This window comes from Cotesia typhae, unplaced genomic scaffold, assembly GCF_013202065.1.
Source record: "Cotesia typhae breed Kobodo isofemale line unplaced genomic scaffold, CoteBio_Ctyphae contig_5, whole genome shotgun sequence".
Classification (NCBI taxonomy): Eukaryota; Metazoa; Arthropoda; class Insecta; order Hymenoptera; family Braconidae; genus Cotesia; species Cotesia typhae.
In genome coordinates this window covers 6,947,268-6,973,677 of record NW_027423757.1, presented here as the reverse complement: position 1 = coordinate 6,973,677, position 26,410 = coordinate 6,947,268, and the positions used below count along the sequence as shown (strand labels likewise).

The 26,410-nt window shown below is 27.3% G+C and overlaps 5 protein-coding genes across 6 annotated transcripts in view; 3 read left to right on the top strand and 2 right to left on the bottom strand.

The window, feature by feature from the left end:
• Positions 1–859: 859 nt before the first annotated feature.
• Positions 860–3,434, top strand: LOC141530510 (uncharacterized). Its single transcript, XM_074247654.1, has 4 exons — positions 860–996; positions 1,268–2,607; positions 2,695–2,996; positions 3,088–3,434. The coding sequence occupies exons 2-4, from the start codon at positions 1,296–1,298 to the stop codon at positions 3,304–3,306; spliced, it is 1,833 nt and encodes a 610-aa protein (XP_074103755.1). The 5' UTR covers positions 860–996; positions 1,268–1,295; the 3' UTR covers positions 3,307–3,434.
• Positions 3,435–3,783: 349 nt separating this feature from the next.
• LOC141530511 (putative transferase CAF17 homolog, mitochondrial) lies at positions 3,784–5,860 on the bottom strand. The gene is made up of 3 exons (XM_074247655.1): positions 5,627–5,860; positions 5,389–5,561; positions 3,784–5,295 (listed from the first exon to the last, which is right to left on the bottom strand). The coding sequence occupies exon 3, from the start codon at positions 5,229–5,231 to the stop codon at positions 4,119–4,121; it is 1,113 nt and encodes a 370-aa protein (XP_074103756.1). The 5' UTR covers positions 5,232–5,295; positions 5,389–5,561; positions 5,627–5,860; the 3' UTR covers positions 3,784–4,118.
• Positions 5,861–6,038: 178 nt separating this feature from the next.
• Positions 6,039–9,432, bottom strand: LOC141530422 (uncharacterized). 2 transcript variants are annotated; one of them, XM_074247503.1, is made up of 5 exons: positions 9,102–9,432; positions 8,632–8,765; positions 8,433–8,522; positions 8,274–8,351; positions 6,039–8,190 (listed from the first exon to the last, which is right to left on the bottom strand). In XM_074247503.1, exons 2-5 carry the CDS (start codon positions 8,752–8,754, stop codon positions 8,023–8,025), a joined length of 459 nt encoding a protein of 152 aa, XP_074103604.1. In that variant the 5' UTR covers positions 8,755–8,765; positions 9,102–9,432; the 3' UTR covers positions 6,039–8,022. The 2 variants fall into 2 exon arrangements, with proteins under 2 accessions (XP_074103604.1, XP_074103603.1); XM_074247502.1 differs by having other exon boundaries at positions 8,632–8,781; positions 9,102–9,427.
• A 1,387-nt stretch (positions 9,433–10,819) lies between these two features.
• Mute (gon-4 like protein muscle wasted) lies at positions 10,820–17,598 on the top strand. Its single transcript, XM_074247501.1, has 13 exons — positions 10,820–11,124; positions 11,244–11,635; positions 11,702–11,998; positions 12,180–12,445; positions 12,529–12,713; positions 12,795–12,994; positions 13,080–13,406; positions 13,462–13,651; positions 13,737–13,862; positions 13,991–14,398; positions 14,481–14,631; positions 14,708–16,275; positions 16,347–17,598. The coding sequence occupies exons 2-13, from the start codon at positions 11,262–11,264 to the stop codon at positions 16,395–16,397; spliced, it is 4,143 nt and encodes a 1,380-aa protein (XP_074103602.1). The 5' UTR covers positions 10,820–11,124; positions 11,244–11,261; the 3' UTR covers positions 16,398–17,598.
• Positions 17,599–23,525: 5,927 nt separating this feature from the next.
• Ec (ubiquitin specific peptidase echinus) overlaps positions 23,526–26,410 on the top strand; it is a 60,889-nt gene continuing 58,004 nt past the window's right edge. Inside the window, exon 1 of the mRNA XM_074249025.1 lies at positions 23,526–24,204. The gene's annotated coding sequence lies outside the window, so the exon portion shown is untranslated. The remainder of the gene's footprint in view (positions 24,205–26,410) is intronic.

Sequence of the window (26,410 nt, the reverse complement as noted above, 5' to 3'; positions counted from 1 at the left end):
GAAATTTTTATAAAAATATTTTTACAAAATTACACATATAATTTTTAATGACACTGAAGTTGAAAGATATAAAAATTTTTTTTAAATATTTACAGCAATTAAATTATTATAAAACAAATTTAATTAAAAAGTTTCACATGTAAAAATTAATAAAAATTACAAGTGAAAATTTTTAAAAGCATTTTTTTATTGTAATTGATTTTTTAAAAAAATTTTTTAAAGAAGTCAAAAATTAATGACATTAAAGTTAGCTGTTACTCGACAATTTTTTAATTTTTTTTAACAAATAAATTTACTCTAAAAAATTATTTTTAAAAAATTGCATTTGTAGTTTTTTAAAATTTCTAAATGCCAGTTTTTTTTATAAATTTATTTTTGCCATAATTTATTTGTTACAAAAATTTTTTAAATTATCAACTATCTGCTAAGTTAATTTTCATCAAAAATTAAAAACTGTCAATTTAAATTAAAAAAAAAAAAAAATTATCAAAACATTTTTCTGCCATTCCGGAGCCTATAAGCCATGGTCATGTATAGTCTCCATAGTGTATAACAACTATGGAGGGTAGAGGTACCTCTACCCTCCATAATAACAACGACGAAAAAAAAATAAAAGTTAAAAATTAAAACTTACCGTTTGTTGATAATATTGAATCAGAGAAATCTTAAAAATTGTTACTTGAAAAAAGAGTAACTTCCGGTTAAATTATTAAAAATGAATAAATAATTGTCAGAAATGATTTAGTTTAAAATAATTATTATCAAGCATTATTTTCTAAAATAAAATTATAATTCTGATAATTAAGACTAAACTTTTACTTATAAATAATCAGTTATAGAGAGCGCCACAATTTCACAAGTAATATCATGTATAATGGCCGCAACACATTTTCCGGCGTACTGATTCTAACGAGTTTGCGGCTTAAGCATTTGTCGTTATTGTTCTGGGTTCAACGTTGGTCGACTTCAATTGATTATTTTATTATAATTAACAAGGTAAGGATTTAATTTATAACATTATTAAATATTTAATACAATTATTTATATTATCATTTATTTTATTAATTCAATCATTTAAGAAATTATTTTAATTTTACGTCGTTAATAAATTATTGCACGTGGTCAAGCAATATTTCTCTAGTTAATTAAATATAGTTTGTTTAAAATTAATATTCAATTACTAATTGTTAATTATTAATTATTGAGTAGTAATTATTTTAATTCACTAGTTGCATTATTGTTGAAACAAGACATTCTTTTGTTACAGTTTACGTTTATTAAATAGTAAATAAAACATGGCGATTCCTAAAGGCGCTCAAAAGGCGGGTAAAGTGCAGCCGGCTAAGGCAATTAAAGAAGGACAGGTTAAAAAAAATAAGCAACCTAAATTCAAGCAAACTCCTAAGGGAAAAGTTCAACTTGTTCACGATAAGAAAAACGGTAATCCTAATGTTCAAAAAGCAATGAATAATTCACCTAAAAAAAATTCATCAAATAACAAGCAACTTGACAACAAGAACTCATCGAATAATTCCAACAAAAAACAAGCTCAGAAAAAAAAGAACGAAGCATTGAAAAAAAATAAAGAAGAGGAAGAAGAAGATTCCGACGAAGATATCAATGAAGGAGTTGCTGTTCCTGAAGATCTTAGTGGATTGGAAGATGACGACGACGACGACGATGATGATGACGAGTCATCTGACGATGAAAAGGTCAATCTTTTGGGAGAAAGCTTGGCTGATGATACTGATGACGATGATGATGATTTCGAAGCAGATAGTGATGAGGAAGCATCATCCAAAGTCAAGAAAGGAGTGAAAATGTTCAAGGGATTGAAGTCTGTCAAGAAAAACGAGTCAGCTGAAGAAGAGGACGATGATGACGATGATGACGATGATGACGATGATGAAGATGATGATGAAGAAATGGATCAAAGTACAGCGTCCACTAACACTTCAATAAACACAGATGGAGATGAAGACGACGATGATGATGATGATGATGATGACGACGACGACGACGACGACGATGATGAGAGTGACAACGATGGTCCGGGATTGAAAGCTCTTCTTGGCAACAGTTTGGTTGACGAAGATGATGACGAAGATTTCGAAGGCGATGAAAACGATGTTGAAGATGAAGAGATCAACGAAAGCGACGAAGAAGATGAACCACTGAATGCCAGTGCTGTGAGTAATAACTCAACCATTTCTACAGCGTCAACCGAGGAAAAAGTTCTGAGTCCCGAAGAAAAAGCTGAGGTAGACAAACGATCCATTTATGTCGGTAATGTCCCAAAGGACATTAAGGAGGCACGTATCAAGTCTGAATTCAGTAAATTTGGTCCCATCGAGAGTCTTCGGATAAGAGGTGTTGTTCCAGAATCTCCTAAAATGTCCTACAAAACTGCGGCTATTAAAAGGAAGATCCATCAAAAGTGTACATCCATCTGTGTATTTATTGTATATAAGGCTGAGGAGTCCGTTGTCAAAGCTTTGGCAATGAATGGTAAACAACTTGAAGGATTCTACCTTAGAGTTGATCGTGTTAACCAAGAAAAAAAACGAGACCCGAAAAAATCAATATTTTTGGGAAATTTGCCTTTTGGTAAGTGAAATTTTTAAATTTAAGCCACTTGATTTAATAATTTTAAAGCTTTTTATTTAATCATTAATATTATAATTATAATTATAGATACTGAAGACAATGAGCTGTGGGAAATGTTCCTCAAGTGTGGTAAAATAGAAGATGTCAGAACAGTAAGGGATCGCATGACTGGTAGTTGCAGAGGAATCGCTTACATCAACTTTAAAACTGAAGACGGAGCAACCTTAGCTTTGAATCTTAATGGTACAGAATTCCGTAAACGTGAAATGCGTGTACAGCGTTATCAACAACAACAACCAAATCAGAGCAAACCCAAATTTGGAAACAAGAGACCCCACAACAGCAAACATCAAGGAGGCTCTCCCAAAAAAAACAAAAAAAATGATGCCGTAAGTATTCTAATGAAAATATTTTACAGTAGTCGTTAAAAAAAAAAAAAAAAAAAAAAGTACTAAGCAATATGATTATTTATTCTTTCAGGGTGAAAATGAAACTGTAAAATTCCAAGGAAAGAAAAAGGAAAAGAAACCGCAAAACTCGAGTGAAGCAGCTAAAAAATCACCAGCTCAAAGCGACGAGTCATTCCAAGGCCAGACAGTCGATGCAAAGAAAAAGGGAAAGAAGGCTAACAAATTTGAAAAGAAGAAGAAGAACATGGCTGGAAAATTAATGTCCAAGCCTAAAAAACCTATATCTTAATTTTAAGTTATTAGAGTTTTAACGTTGCGTTTCATACTATTGTATCGTGAATAAAACGCGTTCATTTTATGTAAGGATATCGTCTCAATTTAAAATAAGATTTAAAAGCATTGGTAAACTGTATATAAGTTTATTGTGATTTATTTACCATTTTATAATAACTTCAGAAAAAAAAAATCAAGTATTTTAAGAAAAGTTAACTGGAAAAAATCGGTCATTCATTTGTAAGTTTCGTAGATAATTTTTTTTTAATTTGTAATTGATGCGGCAAGTATATTTCATTGTTTGTAGCACATTTCTGACAAAATCTTTTACTATAAAAAATACTGCATCCTAAACATACTGTTTTATTACACATTGAACAATCACTACCAATTACTAATGTTTCACCTCTGTTGGGCAAACTAAATGGATCTTTCATTACATAACAATCTTCCTCATACAATATATCTCGTGCAAAAGGTGGCTTGCGGCCCTTGTAATTATACTTTTCAATCAACGAACAAAATTCACACTTGAATATGCCACCCAAATCTTGTTTTGTTTCGACATTTTTATCATTCACTGGGACACTTTCAAGCTGAGTAAGGCGTGATGATGAAGGAGGTTCGGCATCTGTCCTGAAGAACAATAAATTATAAAATTTATTTATTTAATTATTAAGAAAAAAAAAAGAATAGGTCAAAGAATTATTTTTTATCGTTCATTTTTTTATTATAATTAAACATTTATACATAGAAGTACTGATTGTTCGTTTATTATGATCTAAAAGTTAATTATTAAATCACAATTATTTTAAAATTAAAGTCTTATTATTTTTCTTCATCAACCTTTATTTTATCTTTTTGATTGCTATCCATTGGCCACCAGTGCGGTTTGTTAATTTTTAACGATTTATTTAAAATACTCAAACTAGTCGCATTTCTTGATTCAGTGATTCGCATCAATCCTAAGCCATACTTATTTACAACACCCCGAAATTTACCAACGGATTTTCCATTATTATCAATAATATTTTCATCATATTCAAAATTTTTTTCAATACTTTCATCGAATATCAAAGACATCAACCGTTTTCTCACGACACCTGTATGATGAGTGCGAGCTGTTAATTCCTGACCGATATAACAGCCTTTATGAAAGCTGATTCCATGTAAATAATCACCATTAGCTTCTAGAGGAAATGCTTTACCAGGTGGTAAATCCATACTACCTTCAGCTATGCCTAATCTATACCTAATTTCTTGATAATTCGGTGAATTTTCGTCTATCGAAATACCGGGTATTAAATGGTGACGTATTTTTTCTTGAGTAATATTTACATTGCTTAAAATTCTATAACCTAGTGCAGATATTCTTGGATCCTTGAACATAATAATATCGTCAATTGATTTACTTGTCTTACTATTCAATGATCCGCAAGGCAATATTTCACCTTCTAACGTAACGTTACTATTTTGCGTTTTAGATTCAATATCACGTAAATTTAAATTACCATCAAATAGGACCCAAACTTTCATTTTATCAATCATTGACTGTATATCTATTTTACGACGCACTCTGAACATGACAAGATGTTTTTTCAGTGCATCGAGTACGTTGGAATCGCATTCAATTAAATAAGTGTCATCATCAATCCCCTTGTAGATTAAAGTATCGTACAGTACTCTACCTTTGGTGTTCAAAAATAATCCGTAGATATTCGTAGTACCATCAGCAAAATGTTTCATATCATTTGTAATCAATCCTTGTAAAAAATTTGATGCTTCTTTACCTGTTACTTGGAGTAACCCTCGATTATTTAGACACTCCAAGGCATTATATTTTGGTGATGTGCTATTCAATCGTATGTTATTTTTAATTATTATATTTTTACTTAATATAAATGCTTTTCGTGTTATACCGACCAATTGCATTCTTGACATTATTATTTTTTTTCATCAAAACATTTTTTGTTTATGTTTATCTTATAAAATCTTTCGACTGCCACTAGATATTTTATAAAAATAATTAAATTTTTAAATGGATAAATATTTTTTTTTTTTTTTTACAGATTAAATATATTAATTTATATTTACTTACATCATTCACAAATATTTTTTAAATCAAATTACTTGATTATTTAAAAACTTGTTTTGATGAGAATTTATAACAAATGACACGTGATTTGTTATAAATTAATTTTCCCCCAAGTGAACTTGAGTTTTATTGGTTATACACATAAAAATAAAATTACAAACTTCAATAAGTCGCTTCTGAAAAAATTAAAAAATTTTATTAATTCAAAAATAATATATATCACAAATAATTGTATTCTTACCATTAAAAATTCATGATATTATTAATTACATAAATTTTAACCGCTGAACTCCAATTTAAAGTAATTATTTGTTTTTCTTACTTATCTATATTGGGCGACATTATAGTTAGAATTAATTATTTTTAATAGTAGTGTTTACTTATTTATAAAAATTGTATTTACTGATTATTTATTTAATAATTTTATTATTTATTATTAAATGTGATGAATAGAATAAAAAGTTATATAGGTAGAAGGTAGGGAAAAGTAATACCTATTGTCGAGGGTGTATGTATTGATGATAAAGTAAATTTTAAATATAAATTCATGAAAAAAAAAAATTTCAAAATTTCTTCTGATGATATTTAATTTCAGTATCATTAATAGTAACATTAATTTTAATTAATATACTTAAGATAAAAAACTATTGAACTCTGAGATCAATGAATGTTTATTTAAGCATACAAATTCTTAATAATACAACTATAATTATTTATATTAAGTGAAATTTACATAAATGACTTATTTTAAAAACTTACAATTGCAAAATTTATTAAAATACATTAAATTATAATTATTTTTATGCTTATCAAGTATTAAAAATAAATGTCGTAAGCTATGTTATTATTTGTTAATCAAGTACAACTTCTTACGATTTTCTTACTATTAATTTCACACTTTTTACGTAAATATTCTAGTATCAATCATTCACATATTTTAAATCAACTCTATTTACTAAAAAGCTCTATCCTTGATAATCAAAATTTTTTTTTAAATAACAATTAGTTTAATATTTTGATTAAATGCTTTTTTTACATACATCATTTTATTAAATGATTGAGCATAGTCGATAAACACATTGTATTTGATATTTAAATAATATCTTCGTTTCAATTTGTTACTGTAAGTATTATAAACAACATGCTACATATAATGTGTAATCTAGATATACATTTGGTCTTATTTGTAATTTACTATGATGTTTAAAAAAATAATTGATGACCTCTCTAATCATTTCATTATCATTGAACATTCATGAAAATTCGGAAAACTATTTTATTTTCTATCTTAATTCCAATAAATATATCGTGTAAACAATATTAAGCTTCTTTCATGAGTAACTTTGTCATTATCTGTACCTTTGCTCTCAACTTGTGAAGAATTAATTATTCTTAACTTGCGAATTTAAATCGTGTGTAATTGTATTTAGAGTCTTACATAAATTGTACTTTATTGAATTATTGAAAAGTTGTAAATGTTATTAAAATTCCTGAAGATATTTTATTTAATTACACGAATTCTTAGAAATTGTAGCCAGCAAATCATTAAAAATTTTTCGAGTAATTAAACGATAAAAATTAGTCATTCCACTTTCAAAATTCTAAAAATAATTTTTAATCATCAATATTTTGAAAATCTCATCTGTGGAAATTTTATTATAATTTAGATTAATGTTATATTATATCCAATTAAATGGAATGTAAAAATTATTCGTTTCTGTGACATATTGCGTCTTTCAATTTATTACTGAAATAACTCATCTATCGCCGTGTATACAATAATTTTGCTGCCAGTAACTACAAGCTCATCGCAGTCAAGATTATACAGACTGTCTATTACTGTATGGATACTATTCTTGATAATTAGACTCGTGAAAATATCCTTCATATTACCGAAACTCTTTTAAAAAATAATCTTCAAAAATGTATGTTACTTAAACTATTTGCATACGTAATTCTTACATTATTTTTGTACGTGTAAGGTGTAAGTGATTATAATTTAGTGAAAAATTAAAAAAAATTATTAATAATTTTTCTTTTGCAATGAAAAAAAATTAAATTTTTTTTTTTTTTTTTCAATTGCTTAAACGCTTTTAAATAAGACAGTTATTATCGTAATTATAAACAACATATTTACTTAAAAATATAAAATCCTCAATAATTATATCCTTGAGTTTAAAACACTCACAAAAACTACTCATAATTAAAAATGACTACTATCACCTAAAAATTATAATATTAATCAAGTCTTTCGCATTCCGTATGGAACTTCTGTACTTTTATGAATACTCTTATGTATATAATAAACTATAGTTCTTATAGAAAACAAAATTAATTTTGTCATTTTTAAATTTAATAAATTATCAAAACTGACAACATAAATAATTTTTTCAATCGGGTTGCAAAAAATGCCTATAAAGCATTATGAAAATTAGATAATTACCACACAAACATAAATCCTCTTGTTGCCTTAATTCAAATCTGATGCATAGCATCAGAGAAAAAAGTAAGAGCTTTGACAATAAAATATTAATAGTATGTACTATTAATTACAACTGATGATTCGTTATCTTTATAATAACTGAATTTCAATTGCATTTCAGCAGAAAAAAATGTTTTTCTGCTAAAATTTTTTGCTTACCAAAAAAGATGAGATGATGGACTGTTAGGACGACGTAGAGGTGCCTTGGGTAAAGCCATCAATTCCCATTTCGAACGTGAAGTGTATCCTCCGGACTGGTTTTGCAGGGGCAAGATTTCCCGAAGGTAACTAATACGTTCTGATGGCTTGAGTCCAATACACATCTGAATAAAAAAATTAAAAAAAAAGTGAATGCAATTAAATATTATTTCATAAAATATATTTTTTTATATATAAATTATCATACCTGGTTTTCTTTGCACGGTGTATTTTCCTGTCCCGTTCTTATGAATGATTTTTCCAACGAAGAAATTTGTGAATTCATCTAATTATTAAAATGAAAACAAAATTAATTATCCGAAGAGAAAAAATGAATTTTATTATCGATTTGTTCATAAAAGCTTACCAATCCAGCGAATGAACCTGAAGAATAATATCCTGAGTTGTTTTCTGGTGTTTGTGCATAGTTTGTCCTGTATCTATCTCTCAAGTGACCCTATAAATGAAAAAATTTGATCAATTAAATAAATTAGCTTATGTTTATAAAATATAACTCCCAAGGTGAATTAACGACATATTTTATTTAATTAATTTTATAATCATACCTGTCCTTTGCGTTTATAAAAGTTTCTATTCAAATTTGGTGATTCGGGTGATTCGAGTTCTTCATTTGATTGATACTTGAAACAATTTGTTTGTGACTGGCCAACTGTTTCATCAACATCCATTGTCAAAAAATCTGAATAGAAAGGCATCTTTTCAAAGAAATGTCTTGTTAGTACTAAATTATTAACATTATAATTACAGGAAATTTTACACATGAAAAAATTGTTGATTGGACTTAAGAATTTTTATTCAAGCCATTGACTTAAGAACTTCATGGAAATAATTATGTAAATAGAAGTAACAAAATAATTTATTTCTAAAGTGATTATTGATATATTTTTCATATTATTATTGCGGTAATATTAAAAAATCAAAAATTTTCAGACATCTGCTAACTTCAGTGTCATTAAAAATTTTATAAAATAATAAAATAAATTTTATAAAATAATAAAATAAATTAAAAACTTACGTTGATGATCAGCGAAAAAAATAAACAAACAAAACTCAGCCAAAAAATATTTCGCGGATGATCAGAAAGAATAATTTATAAACGAGTCGAGTTTGTTTTATCACCACGATTCGAAAAAGAAATAAAACGAGGGATGAAACAAAGATTATTCAAGTGTCACGAAGATCGGTTACAAAGACGTGTAAATACTCAGGATGTTTGAACCGGACTGGACTTGTTCGTCGTTCGTCGGCGGTGTCGGTGGTATCGGCGGTTGGCGTTGGTGGTTGGTGCTGAAGTAAAATCTCGATTCTCGAGTCTCATGCAAAGTGTCAATTTACATCCCCAACCGTCGTATCCCCTCTTACGACGAAATAACGAATAGTAAAATTGAGTCTCTACAGTTTCGAACCTGAAGTTAGTGAACACTTGATTTGAGGATTTGAAGAGACTCGAAGAAAGGCTGATAAGCATAGTAAACGGATTAAATTCATAGCGAGTATTTTAATTATTATACTTTGAACTAGGTAATACTATTATTTATTGCTATAATCTGTATTTTTGGGATCTTAGATTATCCTAAAAGTAAAATATGTATGGTACGATAAGGTAAATCAACCAAAAGCTATGTAAATTAACCAAAAACTTTTGTAATTTTTAGATTCAAATTGTGATTGAGTTTGTATTATAAACTTATTCAATTCGAAGAAGAGTATTTCAAAGAAAGTCTAACCAAATGCTGTTTGTTTTTGCTGGGTTGTAAAAGTATTTAAAATTCATTTGTTGGAAAGTATTCAGGTTTTTTTTATTGTATTGAAGATTTTGGGGTTTATTTTTCAAGGGCATTTTAGTCAGTGTGGCCAGATTGTGCGATTTTTTTACCCCCACTTTGTACCGCTTTCAATGTAGTCAGATGAGAGTGTCCTACAAAGTGGGGGTAAGAAAAGAGCACGTTCTGGCCACACTGATTTTAGTTACCATGTGTTCACATTGTCTTACTTGTCCAGGTTATAAAACATTCCACAAGTATTGTTGTAGGCTAGTGAACATAATTAGATAACTTGAAGTTCTATAGACTACAAAATTTACGTTTATGAAAATTCTAGTAAACGTTGGAAGTAGGATGAAGTCGATAAATAATAAAAGCATTTTAATGTCATATGGACCACATGTACATCCGAAAGTCGTAAACTTTACTACCTAGGTTAAACTTTATTTGGAAAATAACCCTCTTATCTTAGTAGAAAGTTTACCCATCCATAGTTAAAGTTGTTAAAGATGACTAAAAAAAACATTTACGATGAAATATGAGACACAACTTAGCATTTATGGTCATAAAGTTTTAAAAATATAACTATGTTTTAATAATTGTTGTCAATAGTCAAATGTTATTGTAGATACAATTTTCAACGACAAATAATTTTGCCTTTCTTAATTGTAAATATTTAAATATTTTGATTATAATATTTTATAAAAGTTTTCATTTAAAATGGTTCATTTGATGTAAATTGAGTTAGCCGACATCTAAAAATTTGTAGAATTTTTTTTTACTGAAAAAATAATGACAAAAAGATAAAAAAAAAAAAAAAAAATTTTAATTGTAAAAATCTTGAAAAGCAATGCGTGAAATTTTTAAAAAATATTTTTTAGTTCTAATTTAATAATTAAAAGAAAATCAAAAAATTAAATACGTCGGCCAATTTTAGTATTATATTTATTTGGTGGCATGAAAATTTCAGAACTTCTATTTTTCTAGCAGCTGGTCATGCAACAGACACTGTGTTTTTAAAATATCGACGCTCTCTCTAGCGTCTCTTTACAAAAGTAACTTTTGTTTTGGATCCCACTTATTTCCCCTCTCCAAGTATTGCTGATTTTATGTGAATATCAATGAAAACAATAAAAATAAAAATCGTTTAATAACAAAGTTCATTTCTTTCGTTGCTCTTAAAACAAGTTTATGGGTTGAAAATATAGAACTTGAAATTAGTTTTAGATAATAACGGAGTGAATAACCTAATTTATTTCTACAGTTGCTTATAAAGTAAGTTCAAAATAGTTAAAAAATTTTCATAACCTTGTAATAAATTATTATTATAGCAAATCACCTGTGATTGCCCGCCAAAAAAGAAAATTTTTTTAAAGAATGTGAATTTTTTACAGGAAAATAATACTCTTAAAATGGATCAGGATTACGAAGCTGGTGATTTCGAGTTTCCTGTAATATATTATGATGATGAAAAAAATAGCAGCTATGAATCAGATTCTGAAACCGGTCTGCAAATAGACGTTGCTGAAGTTGATGATAATGAACGTCCAACGAAACGACGAAGACTCGAAATTACTGACATGATGGTGCTGGATGAGGTGGAAGAAGAACTTGAAAGACAATTGGATGCTAAAGCAGCCAAAACAAATTTAACAGCTATTAATGTCAAAAATATTATCAAACATGTTATCACCAATGAACATGTCTTAGCAATGGTCAATAATAGTATATATAATTCTGAAGAAGCTGCCGTTTTTGAACCAAAATTAACAAGAGCTAAAGCTAAGTAAGTAAACTTTATTTATAAATAAAAAATATAATTGTTAAATTTTTTTTTTAATTTTTAAAACAGGGAGCTAGCAATGACACAGCCTAATATACCATGGTCACTAACGCCAGCTAAAAAAACAAAATCATCAAAAGTACAAGCCTTAATTGATCAAGAGCTGGAAGAGGATTCATCTGATGAAGAGTATAAACCTGATCAAGATCAACACAGTGAGGATGAAGGCGAAGGTAATGTTACACTGAGTGACATTGATTCAGAACCTGCAACGCCTGCTGTTCCAGTTGTGCCAGAGACACCTGTAGAAGAACTAACTCTACCTGATCCACAATATGATATTGAAGGATTATTTAAAATTCCTGAGTAATTAAGTATTACTTATTAATATTTAGAGAAGTATGAATTAAATACTCTGTGTCTTACTTGTGACATACTTTATCAAATATTCTTTCGTAGTATATCGTAATTTACCAAAATTTTTTTTAACTATCATCAGTGATGTTATTTACACTTAAAAAATATTAACTTGATGTTTTATTCACAGAATTCCTCATGTACCTACCGAAGAAGAAAATATTGGTCAAAGAACCCGGTCAAAATTAAGTTTAAGCGAGATACCGATCGAAGCTATTGAAAAAGCATTCGTTCCACCTGATATTACGCTTGACATGTATGATTGGGATAACAACGATAAAGATCCAGCTTGGATTGGTTTTTTGAATAATTATACGAATCCTGAAGCTGAAGTTGAAGATGATACTGAAGCTGATCCTGAATATAATATACTTGAAGACCATGATGAAGAGTTATGTAAGTGAATTTTTTTTATTATTATTCTAAAATTATTTCTTATATTATTCTATTCCTTGTTATTTGTTTGTTTTTAATTTTAGTTGATAAAGAAGAATTTAGAGCTGATAAAGCTGTTAAAATTCCTCGCAAAGAATTGAATGATTTGATATCAGAAATGGTTGAATTCATTGACATATATTTGCCAGAATCTAATGATGCAACAAAGAAGAAAAAAGCGACAGATGAACCAGAAACTTTAGTTCAAGATATTCCACAGATGGAAACTGTAAACATTTTTAAAAAGCATTCTCAATAATTATTTATTATTTTAAAGGTACAGAAAATTTATAAACTATTATTTTTACAGAATGTTCCAATTGTCCACAGTGAACCAACTCCAAATGAAACTGAATTATCTAGGGCATTAGATGAAGATTTTAGGGCTCTATTAAATATTCAATTTCAACAACACATTCAATTAATGACACAACATTTCTTAATGACTTATAAACATCCGAAACTACATAGTCAGTCAGTAACTTGTGAAGAAAATTTAGACAGCATCAAGTATGTTGGTTAACAAACTTATAATGGCTATAAAATTTTTATAAATTTGTTACTAGTTAATTTGTATTTTATTTTTATTAAATAGATCACTCCAAAAAGATGAAAATTCAGCTTTCAATATTTTCAATCTCGATGAAGCGTTAAAAACTGTACAAGGATGGAAAAATCAATTTAAAGATGAGCAGTTCAGTCACGGTATAACTATTAAAATGGTTCATGATAATGTAAAAGAAGAAGAATTGCGATTAAAAAAAACGAGATTCCTGCCAAAACTTCATCCAAGATTGAAAAGCTTCATAATGGGATCAAAAGCATTACTCTATCCACACCTTTTACCACATCAACCTTTTAGTAGTATATTGAAACCGAATGTCCGCGAGAATACTCTGTCATACTTTCCATCGGAAATACAGTAAGTTAATTATTTAATGCTTGTTTGTAAAGAACTAATTAAAAAATTATTGTAGATTATTGGGCTTAGGTGTGTCAGAATTTTGTCCATATATTGAGAGTCATAAAAAAAGGTGGAAAAAGAAAATGTTACTCATGGATGCAGCTCAATTAATTGCGGAATATTTAATGCCCGTTAGAAAACCAAGCGCTTTGTATGAAAGGATAATAACTTTGCGAGCAAGTCGAGAACCTAATCCAGTTAAAGTATGAATTTTACACAAACATTACTACGAAAAAGTTTAAACTTGGAATAATTATATTAATGGTTGAATTGATTCCTTTGTTTCAGACGTATTTTAAAACAGGTAGTATTCCTCCTAAAATTCATTATATTGCGGTAGATAATGATATGGTGGAGCCAAAATATCAACCCTTAGAATCTTTACCTAAAATGTGGCAGGATTATATCCAAAATGTAAGTTAAATTTTTTTTTTTTTTTTTTTTTAAGTTAAAAAAAGTTTGTTTTATCAGTTAAAAAAAAAATTACAATATTTTTGCCTTTGAAAATAAATTCAATCTGGTTATTGTTTTTTCCCAAATAGAACGATCGTGAAGAAAACGAATCGTACCTTGCTTTAATGTCTCTTTTATCAAGTTCTACGGATAATATGATTATCGATTCAAGTTTTTGTACTCCAACTGTAAATATGTTGACTAACTCCAGCACAAGAGAATCTGCAAGCAAAAAAAGTGCAAAGCAGACTGCTAATAGTACAGGAAATAAAGAAGATTCAGAAGCTAAAGAAGGTACTTCGAGTGGTACTATATCAGTGCAAACTAGAAAAACTACTCCACGTCTTGCTAAAATACGCAGCGCACAAAATATGAAACTGATGACTCAAGTATCTGGATCGAAAAATTTATCTAGTAGTAATAGTGAATCTATAAAACTCAATGATAAAGAAGACTCGACGGAAACATCTCAAGAATTAATTGGATCATCAAAAGGAGTATGTTATTAATAATTTAATTTATAAAAACTGTTAAAATTATTAGTTATAGTGATAATAATCATAATATTTTAAATTGTAGGATAATGAAGATGAGATTGCTGAGTTGATGTTAGCTAGTACAACAATAAAGAAAGATACCATTAATAGAAAAAAAGCTAAACAAGCTCGAGAGTCTGAGAATATTAAACGAATGTATGAAGCTGAAAAAGAATCAGAAGAACGTGCAACAAGTAAGTTTAATTGATTGTATTTAGAATAAAAGAAGTATTAACTTATTATTTTTAAATTAATAATTTTATTTTTTAGAATTCGCAGAATCTTTTCTTCAAAAACTCCATATAACTTTAGAATCCAGTAATCCAGAATCATTGCGCTTAGTATTGAAATTATACTTGGATTATTATGAAAAATATGATAAAATAACAGAAGGCGTTAATGAGACACGCGAGCAACAAGAAAAAACTAGTGAGTTACTAGATCAACTGGCAATAAATCTTTACAAAGATGTCAATAAAGTGCTTAAAGATTATCCAGAATTGTCAACAGTATTTTTATTATTTTTAAAACCACATCAAGCTGCGATGATCTATAAATCAACAGAACATATGATGTTACAAAAAATGAATGAATTTATAAACGCAGCACAAGTTTATTTTGCTAAACAACCGTCTCGAATGATGAGGGTCATGCAGGCTTTAACGCAATTAGCTGCTGAAGCTAATCCAACACTAGAATTGATTCACACAACAATGGATCCAATATTGAAAGGACATCAACTTATTATCGATATGTTTCAACAAGTCTTGCCAACTGGTAAACCACCGCAGAGTTTATTTTCACCGAGTTTATTTGAAAATTTAACTTGTCCAGTTTTACCGCATGATAAAAATCGTATTTTTACTGTTGACTCACCGGAATTGTATGAAAATATTGAACTACCAACACCAGCTGTACAAGATGATCATTATGGCGGTGATAATTGTAAATGTGATTGTCATGATACTAATGAACCGCATCTAAAAACGCGTATGGAGCATTGTATATCATGCGGAATAAGATATCTTAACGGTCGTTTATATTTACAAACGCCTGAAGGATTGAGACCAGCAAAAGTTGAATTTCCTGGTGATGAAGAAGAAAAACTTGAAAATATATCTCGTGTTTCACTTAAAACAACTGATAAAACTGCATCGACGGCTGTGCCATCGACAAGCAGACGACGCAAGTCGTCGAAGAATGATATAAATACTGATGAGCAGACTCAAAAACAATGTTCATTGAAGACTTCACCCATTAAAGACAATGATGACAGTGATAAAGTTATGTCTAAGAGTAAACGTGGAGGTAAATCACCTCCCAAGTCACTTGAACACCGACGGCTATCCAAGTCTACTGAGAATAATGCTAATTCAAATGTTCCGATATCATCATCATCTGTTACTTCTACTACTAATGAAGTAACTTATCCGCTTAAAAGTAAGCGTGAAAAACGAGCTGAAAGAAGAGAAGCAAAAGCCGAGTCTAAAAATTTTGCTTTAGAATTAAATAAGCTCAATGAAATGTCTGTTGTTAATAATTCAGTCAGTGAACTTACTAAAGAAGTTGAAAGTGATAAAGAAGCGTTGATCGCTGTCAATGATTGTGCTATTGAAAATAATTTAACCTATGATATTAAAGATAATCCGACTGTTAAAAATGTAGATCATGATGATCATGATGATCATGGTAAAAGTAGTTCTATTAATGAATTAGTTAACAACAGTTCGTGGACTAGACAAGAGGATTCTTTGCTTCTTCAACATGTTCAGAAAGATTATTCGGAAAGTACTTTTATTACTGTCAGTAAATTGCTGGGAAACCGTACAGTAACTGAGGTAAATTTTTTTTTATTTATTTAATAATAATTTAAAAAATTTTATTGATATAAACGATTCTCTTTTTTTAGGTGAAAGAACGTTGTCAAGCACTGCTTGTGTTACTTGAAAAAATGTTATAATTAATAGATAGAACAAATTAAAAAAAACCGTGATAATTAATAATATTTATAAGCAATTAAGTCGAATAATTTGAAATCTAGATTTTTGGTAAATATACAAGTAACTATAAATGTTTACACTAAAGAGCATCGAATAATTATAGTACTGCGTTTTTTTTTTTTTTTGATATGTCAAACATTCAAAAAATTAGTTAGTCACGTTTACGGACTAATAAAGTCTCCAAAGTATCAATTAGTAGATGAAACAACTTTTTTTTAAGTGAAATAAAATGGTAGTGTAATTGATTTCATGATATAATTATTCATGTGACATTATATTATAGAGTTTGTAATTTATAATTTTTTTTTTTTACCAATTTTGCTTGCATTTTTTTTTTTTTTTTTTTTTTTTTTAGTTTTTAGTTTTGTACATTAATTACCAAATATTTCGCAATATATAGTTTTCATCTACTAGCTTATTTATGGCATAAGAATAAGTCTTTTATATTGTATATAAAAAATTCTATGGAAACAATAAAAAAATTTTATAGTAGCCATAAAAAATTATTCGGATGAATTAATTTGTTTGAAAATTCTTTATTGATCAAATAAACTAAATTTCTTAATAGTTTAAAATAAAAAATAGTCTAAATGTATCATTTGTAAACAATAATTTAAACTCTGATTTGTAAAATAATATATTCAACTCATGAAGCTTCAATTTCAGTATTGTCTTTTTTAAGTACTGTGCTATTCTACTTGAAACCTTTTGTTGTAAAAATCCACATGTACACATACAAAATTAAAACTATTGTGTTGATAGCCCTTGGATTGTGAGGTAAATTGCGGAAAATTGAAGAAACAGCCACATACTCTGGTTATTTTGTATTCATAGCGACCTATAAGTTGCTGAGGTAGGAAATAAGAATGTGACCCTACAGACCTAGTTGGCCTCGACTGTCGGTTTTACAATAAACACAACCAACTAAGATCCTTTTGTTTACTCTCACCAACAACTTTTACTCATATTAAGTACATCCATACTTTGTCATTTAATTTAATATTATATTTCATAACATTATAATAAATTAGCACGCACGTACTTTTCGATGAGCCGTCAATTTTTTTTTTTATACTTGTATCATTGTAGAATGCTACAGTCGTGAGAAAATGTAACAACAATAAAAAATAATCTCTAAAAATAAATTTTTTCTAACAATTATAATTAAGTTGAAAGCAGTAAGATAATAAGTATACAACTTTAAACATACATATAGAAACGCATATTTTAATTAATTATTTATTAATTTGCACGAAGATTTTTAAAACATAATAGTAATAAGCAATAAAAATAAAAAATTAAAAAATTAAATAAAATACTACGTTGTGGTGCTGTGAACTCGTGGTATTTCCCGTCTATTGGTACACGCTCTCGTAGTACTTACAGTACAAATAACATCGGAAACACGGCCTGGATAACTAAATGAAGTTAGTGATCGAGATGAATGGCGACCGGTTATGATAATCGTTTATGTGATAGTCTACTATACTGGAAAATAAAGTAAGTATAAATGTGTTGGAAATACTATTAAATGTTTACTACATGAACCCTGTCATTAAATATTTTATGATGCTGTTTGTTATTTTTATTTTTTTTTAGAATTGTCGGTGTAAAACAGGTTTTTTAATTAAAAATTTATATTTGAAGGATGAACATTGAAATCCAATTTAAAATTATTGTGCTGTTAATTCGTAAAAATAAATGTTTTGATGGATGATTAACTAAATTTTGTTAGTTGCTGGATTTAAATTATTTGGTTGAAAAAAAAAGTCTATATCTGTATTATTAAGAGAATAAGAAAAATTTTGTGTTTAAGATAGTCATATGATAAAATCTGTTTTTTTTTTCATTTCTATTTTTTTTTTTCAAATTAAAAAAAAATTTTTTTTTATTTAACTTATTTCGAGTAATTTATATGTTTATACAGATGAAAACATCATGAAGCAAAATGTTCTATTTGTAAATAAAAGAGGGAATTGAACTTGATTTTGTTTCGTATGAGCGAGTGTACAGATATATTATGACAATCCAGAGCGTGCGTGTGGCTTTTTCTCGCTGTTCATTGTTCCCTGTTCCTCGCGAATTTCCGGTTGCGTGTCATCGTAAGCATCAAAACTATATCGTTCTGTTTCTATGTATTTATTCATGTATTGTATTACTAGCGATAATTTTAAGCTTTTATTTGCATACACATAACAATTAAGAACGGCTGCGAATTTTATTATTTTTTTAATTTATTTATGTAGGGGAGGATGGGGCAAGATGGTCCACCTAAGCCAGTTTTTATTTTTTGTGGCTTTCTACTATCAAAAAGTTCCAAAAAAAAATTTTTTTTTGGGGGGGGGCAAGATGGCCCACCTCCAAAATATGATGAAAAAATATTAGAAAAATAAATTTTTGGTCAATTTTTGAGGTAGGCCTTCTTGCCCCAGGTGGGCCGTCTTGCCCCACCCTCCTCTATATAAAATAAAAATGAAACATTTTGTTTTCAAATTATTTTAATAATTTCGTTTACGATAACAAATCTGAATATTTAAAATCATTTTTTAATTTTTTTTTATTATCCGCAAATGCTTCAAGTTGTAAATTAAAATTTCTGATTGTTAATTTCGTTCAGTTAATTTTTGCGATATTATTCCTTGAATGTTGATCGAGACTAAAACCAGGACATGTATGTTAGATTAGAACTTTGTAATGTATATATAACATAAACAGTAGTATATACTTTAGCATTAATGAAACATTTAGTTGTGGTTTTATGTTGATGTAATATTGAATATTTAATTTAAAAACTCACTATAAAATGTTGCTCCATTTATTCTCCTTCCGCATCCCGACATAATTGAGTTGATGTTGCTTCATGTATAAATTGATATTTACATTCTAGATCATACTACTAAAGTTTCATACAAGATATCAATAAACTTCAATATTAATTTAATTAAATACTGAAACAATTAAAGCAATATTCTTTTAAGAATTATTGATATTAATCAAAATAGCAAAAAATCTAAGGTTCTCAGAATTATTATCTTACCTTCATTGATTCAATTTTTTACTACTTCATAAATTATTAATGATTAATTTTAATAAGAGCAGATTTTATTTTTTCACTTTTTATTGTTCTAAGACAGTTTCAATATTCTAAAATTGATTAACATTTATTTATTATTTATTGTGTATTTCGGAATATTTAAAATACATAATGAGGAGTTATGAATTTTCTGCAATGCTTTTTTAATTATGAACTAACAATTTAATGAAATTTATTAATAATCTAAATTCATTACGAAATTTATATGGCTAGTGTTATTCCTGGTCTCCTGTCAGAAATTTTATTTTAAAAAACCCTATTAGATGCAAAATGTATGTAATTAATCATAATTTATGATAATGGATAAATCCATCCATAAAATTATAAATATGAAAGCTTTGAATAGCTTCGAGCTAATTTACTAAAAGTTCACTTGTTTATTGATTAAGATTTATCAAAAATATTATCTTGTTAATTTAAATTAATCTAATAGTAACAATAATAAACATTCATTAAATTTATGATACACAACTAGTCTCAATTATACCTTCATAATAGTAAGTGATAAACTTGCTGATAAAATAAATTTCAAGTATATCTGATATACAAGTCAAATATATGTAAAAATATTGTCTAATTTAATTTTAAGAGCTCCAATAAAATAATTCATTTTGAGCGTTTAACATTTAATAAAATATAAAATAATGTTATTGATACATTTTTTTAATAATTTTATTTACAAATGACTGTAATCACTTTTGAGTTAAAAAATACTTGATAAAAAAAGCACAACAATGATATGATAAGTTAATTATATTACTTTCACTTACAAATTATTCATTTCCTCTTGCATTTATAGCTATACTATTGATTTAACTATAATTAAAAGTAATTAATACATTGTAATTTAAATCATTCATAAAATTTTATTTTTTCAAAACCTGTTTTGAAGAAGTTTTTGTGCCGCAACATACAGACAAAATTTTAATCGACTGTATTACATAGTATACCTTTGTTTACATAGCAATATTTAAATCATTAAACAATTTAAGTGGAATTAATGTTTTTTTATAAAAACCAATCTCTATGAAATTATAATTAAATTAACCATTACTTTTTCAATTTTTAAATATTTGAATTAATATTTCTTTGAAATTAAATAGTTAATTTGGTCAATCTTAAAAATCAGTCGCAAAAATTGCCTACACAACAAATAATAAGTGTGAAAATTGTTCATAAAACGTAATAAAAGTTAGAAATAAATAGTTTCATATGGGGTGCCTAACGATAAAGTGAATTTATTTTATGTAAAGAATGGAATATGAACAAAACAATAATTAGATGACATGCTAATTAATGAACAATTAGTGGTAATAAAACAAAGTTGAATGTTATTGTATTCAAACGAGTTTTAAATTATCACATCGACTAGTAATGAGCAAGTAAAGGAATATCCATCCTATATAATACCATGTTATAAATCCGCACGCACCAGCAGACTTGAATTTAATTCACCGTTACAGCTGTATAACTACAATCAAATATATGAGTACTCTATAATTCAATAATAAAGATATTTTTTAAAGTTCGCAATCTTTATGATCTTTATATCGTATCCATTATCTTGCATATGCCTGAATAAATTTGTCATCGCGTGTTGATGAACTTTTTCAAAAAAAAAAAAAAAAAATACAGACACGACACATTTTAGTATATTCTCAATTTTTCTTTTTTTTTAATTATTACATATGTAGTGAAATCAGTGCAAAAAATTATAAGAATGTAGAAGTTACATGTGTCGTTGGTAGAAGATGAAATTACCATCAAGTAAACGTCAATCAAATCAACGCGACAAAAATTATATACAGACGTCCATGCGGAAATTGATGTCTCGATACGAAGTGTTTCGTGGAAATAATTTTACGTGCAGAAAATTGGTTTGAATGTCATGGTTTATTGATTGATTAAACAGATTAGATTGCCTCTTGAGTATTTAAATTAACTGTGATGTCTAACACTCTGATTATTGATAATAATTTTTATTAAAAAATCTTAAGGAGATGAGAAAGTTATTTTAAAAACATATCAATTAACGTTATATGATATAAATTTATAATTTCGTGAATATCAACTTTTTATATAATTTCTAGAAAAAAAGTTGCTGTAAGCATAGACATTTTAGAATTATTAGAGTAGCTATTCACAAGCATGTCAGTAAGCACTTTATTAAGCTGTAATATGAAAGTATAGCATACATTTAAAAAAAAAAATTGTAATCTTTTTTTTTTTTTGAATAACGTGATAAATTGTAGAGCTATGAATTTAAATTAGATATAATACTTCTTTTGGTCAGATTTTCTGTTATATATAAGAATTTTTACTAAGAAGAGTCACCGGAAATTAGCAGTTATCTGCATTCCTTTCAGGGTCGAATGCATCTAGATGATCGAACATATAAGTATGTTAATCACTACTCTCAGCTTACTCTTCCGATTTTATCTCATTTAATAGTATACTTTAAACCATTTTATCAATTTATTAACAGGGAATTAATTAGGTTTTTCAACACCCATTTTACCTATAGTAGTTGAAAGTTCCAAAAATTCTGTGTACAAATTTAAAAATTTAAATTCATTCGAGATAAGTTTGACACCTATTTATGATACTGATAACAATTAAATATTTTTATCAAATTTAGTAATTAAAAATTGAATATTTAAGTTTTTTTTTATCGTTTATTTATCAATTTAAAAATTTATCAATTATTTCCAACGGTGTCTATTTTGACAGCTCATATCACAATTTAATTACATTGATATTTTCATGGTTTCTTTTGATAATACATTGAAGTCATCACGAAAAATTCCGAACAAATTCCTTTTCTTTTTTAAACCGTTAACTTTGAAGCCTCTGTATGACACTACTTATACATGGGTATATATGGGTCATTCCATACATCAAATTGTATAATTTATAAATCATATTTTTTTAATGAGCTAATTGTTGACTTATATTTTGATATCTTAATACAGGTTCAAGTGTAAATTTTTAAATTGTCAAAATTCATAAGAAATAAATTTAAAAACAATTAGTAGTATCATATATTCATAAAAAAAAATTTTTTTATTTTTTAAATAGTTTTATTAATCTAATTTAAAAGTAATGACAAAATAAAATTGCTATTATTTCAAAGATTTTTAATTAAAAATTTGGTTTTAAAAAAATTATTATTTGGTTGTAAAAAAAATTATTTCCTATTTTAAAAATAAATTGTACAACAAAAAAGAATCCTTTCTTTCAGTCCTTCTTAATTTTTTGAAATTTTCAAAAATTTTAAACTTGGAAACTCTTAAAAATAAAAGTTGATGTCAGAATTTAATGTTAAAACAATAGCTAATCAAAAAAAAATAATGAGAATCAATTTAGCAGATAATAATTAATTTAAAAAATTTTTTTAACAAATAAATTATGGCAAAAAAAAATGAGAACAAAAAATTGACATTTAGAAAATTAAAAAAGTAAAAAATGCAATTTTTTGGAGCAAATTTATTTATTAAAAAAATTAAAAAAAATTATAATAGTGTCATAAAAAAATATGATCTTCAAAAATTAAGTGACATAGTATGGAATGACTTACACAAGTACGCGTATTCATTTATTTATTTATTTATTTTATTTCTGTAAGCAGAAAATTACAGATGTCGTACTTGAGAAAAAAATTCAACAATGTTTGGATAAAAAAATTTTATAAATGAATCTGGAAAATATCAGAAGTAGCGATTGACAGAGGAAATGTTTACTATTGGAGTATTGAACTATAAATATTTTTTAAATAATTTGTTATCATTCGAAGAGTAGGCGCGTCTGGTTTTTCCATACATAATATGTCTCATGAGTATTTCGGCGATATGATAACAAAGTTGATAGCACCTGGTCGCGGTTTTAATATCAACCAATAAGAATACCCCGCAGTGGTAGCCATCTTGCGCGGTTTGGATGCTTTCGAGTTTAGAGTTTGGAGGCGCGTGGCGGGTTCTACGCAGCGTACTCCGACTGTCGAGCCGCGACTGCCGTGCAGTAACAAGCCTATTGAACGCGTTCTTTCATTTGTATACATACAATCTCTCGTGCTCGTGCAAAGAACACCATTTTTTTTTTGTAAATGACGTTATATTAAAAACCGCCGTCAATGTTGAATAAAAAAAAAAACGAAAACGCGAATACACAGTTATTCTTCCCGTGACTCAGTTTTCAGTGATTTTTGTTTTTTTGTAACTCAGTTGTTGTTGAAAGTTTTTTATTTTTAAAAAATATTTTTTTGGTTGATTATAAATCGCGCTTGTTTTTATAACAAAAATAAAATGACAAAAGTGACATTTTTATTACATAGAATTTCTTTTTACGTGGTTGTGTTTGGACTATTTGAATGACAGATGCCGGTAACTTGATGAAGGATCTCGTCATAAATCATCATCTGCACAGCAAGTGTATTTAGGATTTATTAATGTATACAAATATATATATAATACGTATATATGTGTCTAAATAATAATACCTGAGACACATTCATTCATGAAGATCGTTTCATAAACAAGATATCTATATATCTATATATACATTAATTTAATATTATTACAAGAAGAACAAGGAGCGACAAACAAAACAGGAAGTGTCTAAAATCTCGGGGACCAAGGATAATTTGAGTTTCCGGCTGACTGTCAATAACGTCATTGGTAAATCAATTTATTTATATTTTTATTTGCATGTATTGTAATGGAAATAGCAGGCATCTGATGATTTATTGTTTGTTGAATAAATTTGTGATCCTGGCGTTCAACAATTTTTGGGTTTTAGTTGATTTGAAAAAAAAAAATATAATGAAAAAATGCTCAGGAAAAAATATAGGAGGAGTAAATATGATTGTTGTAGATGTTTGGCAATTTTTTTGTAAATTTATTTATAATACATTTTTATGAGGCTGAAGTTAGCAGACACTTGACAATTTTTTGATTTTTTTTTGAAAAATCAACTCGGCATAGAAAATTATTTATAAAAATGTCATTTAAAATTTTTCAGAGCTTCCAAAGATGAAATTTTAAAATAAAATTTTCTTGCTATAATTTGTTAGTTAAAAAAATTGTAAAAATTATCAGATGTCTCTCGACTTCAGTGTCACACATTTTTTCAAATTAATTTATAATCATTAAGTTTGAGACTGTTTACAAATTTTCAGAAATTAGCTTTTTTCTAATTTTTCACTCCTGTAAAAAATTGATAAAACTCTACGTGTTATTTTTTATTCATCTTACAAATGTTTAAAAGAATTTAAAAATTATACAGTAATGAAATCAGCAAACGGACCATTTTTTAATATTTTAACCGAATGACGAATTACTATCAAAACATTTTTTTTTATTTCCTCTGTAATCACTTTAAAAAAAAAAGAAAATTCTAAAAATTTTTAAATATCTGTTAATTCAGTTATAAAATGATTAAATGTCAGCTAACTTCCATTGTCATAAAATTTTTTCATATATTATAAAACATAAAAATTTGAATAAATTGTTTTCATGCATTCTTTCGAATTTTAACTGCGTAAATGTTTAGTTTATCTTTTAAAAATAAATAATTTTTCGCGTCTGTTTGTTTCTAATAACATTATTTTTATTATTTTTTCCGATATAAACAAAAAAGTCTCAGAGAATAACAAAAAATGAACGAATTATTGAATCAAGTATGAGGAGTTATATTGGTACTTGAAATAAACGTTTGATCTGGATAACAAAGTGGTAACGATAAATAGCAAACTTAGATGACCGCTAGAGCCACTGTTTAGCCTCGAGCTTTACAGCTTCCGGTTTAGTATGCGAATACGATGATTTGCTGAACCGGTTGAGAAAGTTAACGGTCTACTCACAGAATTAACTAGTATAAGCTTTTTTACTGATAAATTTACTTTTATGTTATTATATATCAATTTTAAATAACTTGTTGAAGCAATTAGTCATAAACAAGCTGTATCGATATTCACGGTAATAAATACTTTCTGCGAATGATATTGAATTAATTAATTAATAGTAACAGTAATTAAAGTTTTGAAAAAAAAGTTTATTTACTTATCTAAGTTTAGAGTTTGATCGATAATCTTAATTTTGTAGGAGGAGAGAGACAAAATGGTTTCAACACTTCAATTTGTATAAAAATTTTTTATAATTAAATCATTTAATTAATTGATTGTAGTAAGATTACTTAAACATTTGTTATTTGAATAAATTAACAATGCGGATTACTCTAAAAATGATTTAGATAATTTTTAGTAGAAATGATTTTCGTGTATTCTTCTTCGCACGTTTATAAAAAAATTAATTTGATTAAATAGAATAATTTTGAAGAGTTCTCTAATCAAGCAAGATTTTTTCCTATAAGTTAATTTTAATTTGTTGAAAAAATTTTCTGCTTAAAGCAAATAAATTCTTCAAAATAGGGTTTTTTTTTGGCTCAAGTTTTCTCCTCTTTAATCAAGTTATTTTTTTATTATTGTAGTACTTCAAATTGCTTTTATCTATAATTAATTATCATTTAAGATTTCACGTCATTGTGCTTCAAGGACTATTATATCTATAGATTTATTCATCTTTAAAGCATCTATTATATCGACTTCAATGCTCAATCGCTCCCTCAATATAAATCTTATATTATAGATGAGAGTGATAATTATATTATGATGAGAGTGATAAAACAAACGTTAGTAGAAAAAAATTTCTTATTTTATAAAGAAGCACTTATTTGAATCGCAAATCCTCTTCATTTATAATAATAATAATAACGAGTATTGATAAATAAACTTTTTCTACTAGACGGCGTTTAGAAGATGGCGTACGACATTGTTATTTATGGTTGATTAAAAAACTGAACAAAAAAAAACAGCAAAAAAAGGAT